Below are 5278 nucleotides of genomic sequence, written 5' to 3'. Positions count from 1 at the left end.
GAGAGAGAGAGAGAGAGAGAGAGAGAGAGAGAGAGAGAGAGAGAGAGAGGGAGCTGTCTCTTATACACATCTAGATGTGTATAAGAGACAGGTGTGTGTGTGTGTGTGTGTGTGTGTGTGTGTGTGTGTGTGTGTGTGAAAATGCTATTCTATGACAATCACCCGTGCTTCATTTCATAGCCAGTGGTTCAATAATCTCATTCTATTCCTGGCCACGGAGAGAGGGACGTTTTGAAACCAAGTGAATCATTATTAGCCTGTATGCGTCTTTTAACAGTCCAATGATCTTTCATTGCATTAACATTAGCATTAGCTCAGTTATTTCTACTGCAAACAGCAACGCTGGCTGTCAGAGTGATACCACTGGAGTCTTTCAATTAAACAAGCTCATGTCACTCAGCATTATCAGAATATGAATCATCTCTCTTCAGGGCCGTTCATTCTCTGCAGTCGGTTGACATTTACTTGGCAGTATCAGGACTCTGTAAATCAATGTTTGAGCAATTACTGGTGAAATAGCTAAAACTGCAATGCCGATACACTGCTAGCTGCAACACAGGTGCCGATACAATGCTTATGATGCCAATAGACGTTTTCATTATGAGTATGATCACTCTGTATTCGGGTAATGACTATTAGCATCAAGCTATCAGAGAATGAAATCACTGTTAATTGATTCGGGCGTGTGCAGCTGGCAGCAGCAGGGTCTAGGCCTCTGGTTCCAGGGCCTACATGTCTGCTTCTTGTGTGATTGTGGAGGTATCAGGCATCACATCTGCCTGCAAACACAGAGAAAGAGAGAGAGAGAGAGAGACTGACAGACAGACAGTCATCAGTGTGTGGTGCTCTGCTCATAAGGGCTTGCTGATCCCAGATTCCGTTCCCCAACTCGGGGGCCAGCGTTGCAGGTAGACAGCCAGTGTGTGTGTGTGTGTGTGTGTGTGTGTGTGTGTGTGTTGTGTGTGTGTGTGTGTGTGTGTGTGTGTAGTGTGTGTGTGTGTGTGTGTGTGTGTGTGGTGTTGGTGTGTGGTGCTGTGGTGGGTCGTTGCGTTGCGTGGGGGGGGTGCTGTGCGTCGTGCGTTTGCGTGGCGTGGTGCGTGCGTGGCGTGCGTGCGTGCGTCTCCCGTGTGTGTGTTTGTGTATGTGATATAGAGGAACAGGCAGCCCCATCATCTACTCCGAGAGGCCTTTTATTCCGCTCACAGTCCACGTGACTTGCCGGAGCAATAACTTGAACCTGGTGAACTATTTCACACAGCCGTTGCCGTGATATTAATATCTCAGTCCCTCTGGCTTATGAATTTGCCTGACAGCTAAGAAAGAGCAGGGAGTCTGTGGAGGTGGAGGTGGCGTCAGTCACACCTCTCTGGAGGGTCTTGAAGGTGGAGTGTTCAGGAGAGGTTTCAGGGTTTTATAGGGACTTAGGACTTTATTTGATATTCCAGAGGGAATGAGTGTGCTTGAACACCTCCTTAGTAGGGTTGTAAAATTCTGGTTAAATTCTCCAGTTTTCCAGGAATCCTGGTTGAGGAATCCGGATTTCCCTGCTTATTCCCTCCTGATTCTGAATCATTCAAGTGGGATATCTCGTAGTCTGGTATCTCAAAGTTAGATAGGTAACCATGATCAAGTATTTTGTATGTTTCTTGAGGAAACTTTACAACTTATCATCCTGCAACACAGCCAATTGATCTCCATCTTCATTTTGTGTTGCTTACGGAAAATTGTAAACCATTTTCCGTAAAGAAAATGTTCCCTGCATGTGTGTGGTGTTATGTGTGTGTGTGTGTGTGTGATGTGTGTGTGTGTGTGTGTGTGTGTGTGTGTGTGTGATGTGTGTGTGTGATGTGGTGTGTGTCGTGTGTGGTGTGTGTGTGTGTGTGTGTGTGTGTGTGTGTTTGTGTAATTGTGAGGGAGACAGCCAGTGTGTGCATGTGTACGTGTGTGTGTGGTTGTCTCGGTGTGTGTTCCCTCCCTCAGTTGACAACCAGGAAGTGCTGATGATGGTTGGAACCTGAATCCGGAGTGCTGCGATGCATTTTCATAGCCAATCAAAACTAAATTAGGAAACAAAGACAGAGATGATTAAAACGTCCTTCTGTACCGACCAGGCACCGGCCAACCTAACGTTATAACATGTAAGTAAAGTTATTCCTAGACGACACTCAGGCATCCCACTAATGTAACATGTTCTTTATTATGGACTCAGCTTACAATGGGGATACATGCTACAGTATGCTGTGCCCTTTGTTTCTAATTGGGCAGTAGACGGACACTAGAGCGGTGCGGCAGGTAGCCTAGTGGTTAGAGCGTTGGGCCAGTAACCGAAAGGTTGCTAGATCGAATCCCCTAGCTGACAAGGTAAAAATCTGGCATTCTTCCCCTGAACAAAGCAGCTAGCCCACTGTTCCTAGGCTGTCATCATAAATAACAACTTGTTCTTAACTGACTTGCCTAGTTAAATAAAGGTTAAATACAAATAAAAGAGCAGGGAAAGCAATCCCACATTGTGAGGCTCTGTCTCTGTTTGACATGTACAATAACATGGAGGATCATTAAGCAATTCATTCAGTCAGTCAGCAACTCTAATATCTGAGAGATTACATCTGAAAATATCCGTGGCCTTATTTAAACACAGACAATCATGATCTGAAAGCGTCTAGACCTGACTAAAGCATTGTGTTAACCAATAAAGACAGAGTAGGGCTGCTTCGCTGGGTTGTATGAGGATATACAACGGTGACCTTTCTCTAAGCTGATCATGGTTACCCAGCTCTTCAGTCAGACAGGGGCTGTTTTAACTCCGCTACCCCCTGGGCACCCTGCCATCCCTCAAGAGGCTCACACATGACATTTCCTGGAGAAACGAGCGTGCTGTCAACAACAATACACCTTTTTCATATTTAAATGTGCAGCTAGACTGAACGCAAGGAGAGTGAGAGAGGGAGAGGGAGGGAGAGAGACAGGAGAGAGAGAAAGAGAGAAAGAGAAGGAGGGAGGGAGGGAGGGAGGGAGGGAGAGAGAGAGAGAGAGAGAGAGAGAGAGAGAGAGAGAGAGAGAGAGAGAGAAAGAGAAGGAGGGATGGAGGGAGAGAGAGAGAGACAGAGAGAGAGAGAGAGAGAGAGAGAGAGACAGTTTACTGAGGCCTACAATGTTGTTCTCAGACAAACGGTGACGTTCGGTTTAATCAAATAGTTTATTCATGTGATTTTCATGAGGGGAAAGATTGGAAAACAAGACACACAAAGCAGCTTTTCAAAAAGTGCTGACATCCTTAAACGAAGCTGGACTCTGGTTGGAAAATATTAGCATTTTAACAGCATTGAAAAAACAAATGACTTATTCAATAGAACTGCTGAACATCAGAAGGGTATTAGGTGGAAATGATCCATTTATGTGTTTTCTCTTTCATCTCTGTCAGTCTGAACCAAATCAATGGCCTGTTGAAATGCTTTTACTGAAGCACTCCCAACACCTCAAAGTGAACAACATGTTTGTTTAATTTCCCTGTTAGAGTCGGTAGTTAGTAGTGGTTTGATTCAGGATCACTATCTAGAAAACCCTGAAAGAAGCAGACAATATAGTATGATGACGTCATCATGTAAGTTCCTTTGTACTGTACATAATTCACATAGAAATCACAACAAAACATGTTTGATTATGTATATCGCACGTTATCTTAATCCGCACAGTCAAGGACATTTCTCCTTTGAAATTGTTTATTTCCCCCCCATCAAACCCTAGAATAAGAAACCATTTATTTTTTATCTGACTGTAGCAACAATGCACGTCGTGCGCTAAACATAAGGCCATTTTGCCTCGGATTAAGCAGGGCCCTTAATAATGTGAGTGTAATATTTGACCAGAATAAACAATGGAATGTTACACAGGCAGTGACGTTGGTTGGAGGAGTAGGCTATCCACTTCATATTTCAGCGGCGAATGAAGGGAAGCTCTGCCATAAACTTTGCATGAGGCACAAGGCGGCGGGAGCGGCGGCTAGAGATTTTTATATCGTTTCATTATTTCTCCAGACTCTCCCCATTCAGCTACTAGTCCCTTCTTATCCAGCCGCCCAGGGCAGCCAGGCAGGTTGCAGCGCAACAGAAACCCATTATCAAGGTGATGGAGGAAATTTCCACATATCCAGTTTTAATGGCATGTCACGGCCTAGCCAGCCCAGCCATGCATGGCCCGGGCACCTCTGAGTCCGACCCAAATTGCCCCCTTTTCCCTATAATGCATTACATTTGACTAGGACCCAGGGGAATAGAGTGCCATCTGGGACAAAGCCTTTGTGTGGTGGTGTGAGACACCTGCTGTATGTAGTGATCACTAGTCCAAATGTACGCACTCAGGAGGGTGAAGAAATTTGGCTTGTCATCCAAAACCCTGACAAACTTTTACAGATGCACAATCGAGAGCATCCTGTCGGGCTGTATCACAGCCTGGTACAACAACTGCACCGCCCTCAACTGTAAGGCTCTCCAGAGGGTAGTGAGGTTTGCACAACTCATCACCGTGGGCAAACTACCTGCCCTCCATGACAGCTACAGCACCCGATGTCACAGGAACGCCAGAAAGATCATCAAGGACAACAACCACCCGAGCCACTGCCTGTTCACCCCGCTATCATCCAGAAGGCGAGGTCAGTACAGGTGCATCAAAGCTGGGACAGAGAGATTGAAAAACAGCTTCTATCTCAAGGCCATCAGACTGTTAAACAGCCATCACTAGCACAGAGAGGCTGCTCCCTATATTGAGACCCAATCACTGGACACTTTAATAAATGGATCACTAGTCACTTGATACAATGCCACTTTAAATAATTCCAATTAAATAATGTTTACATATCTTACATTACTCATATCACATGTATATACTGTATTMTATACCATCTATTGCACCTTGCCTATGCCGCTAGGCCATCGCTCATCCATATACTGATATGTACATATTCTCATTCACCCCTTTAGATTTGTGTGTATTAGGTAGTTGTTGGGGAATTGTTCGATTACTTGTTAGATATTACTGCACTGTTGGAACTAGAAGCGAAAGCATTTTGCTACACTCACATTAACATCTGCTAACCATGTATATGTGACCAATACAATTTGATTTGACTCGGCTTGGATAAAAGTTTCTGCTAAGTGGGATGTTACTGCTGCTACACCGAGTAGCAGTAATGCTGTAAGACACAGGGCACACACACACACCATGGATTCTGACACACACACACACACACCATGGATTCTGACACACACACACACACACCATG

The 5278-nt window shown here is 45.0% G+C and overlaps 1 protein-coding gene across 1 annotated transcript in view; it reads left to right on the top strand.

The window, feature by feature from the left end:
- Window positions 1-5278, top strand: part of LOC111973593 (S-methyl-5'-thioadenosine phosphorylase) — a 26778-nt gene that overhangs the window by 16929 nt on the left and 4571 nt on the right. The window contains exon 5 of the mRNA XM_024000973.3: window positions 4410-4521. Coding sequence (XP_023856741.2) covers window positions 4410-4521 — 112 coding nt within the window. The remainder of the gene's footprint in view (window positions 1-4409; window positions 4522-5278) is intronic.

Source organism: Salvelinus sp. IW2-2015, linkage group LG14 (genome assembly GCF_002910315.2).
Source record: "Salvelinus sp. IW2-2015 linkage group LG14, ASM291031v2, whole genome shotgun sequence".
Lineage (NCBI taxonomy): Eukaryota > Metazoa > Chordata > Actinopteri > Salmoniformes > Salmonidae > Salvelinus > Salvelinus sp. IW2-2015.
The sequence above is the reverse complement of the archived record's forward strand: the minus strand, read 5'-3'. Positions and strand labels throughout refer to the sequence as shown.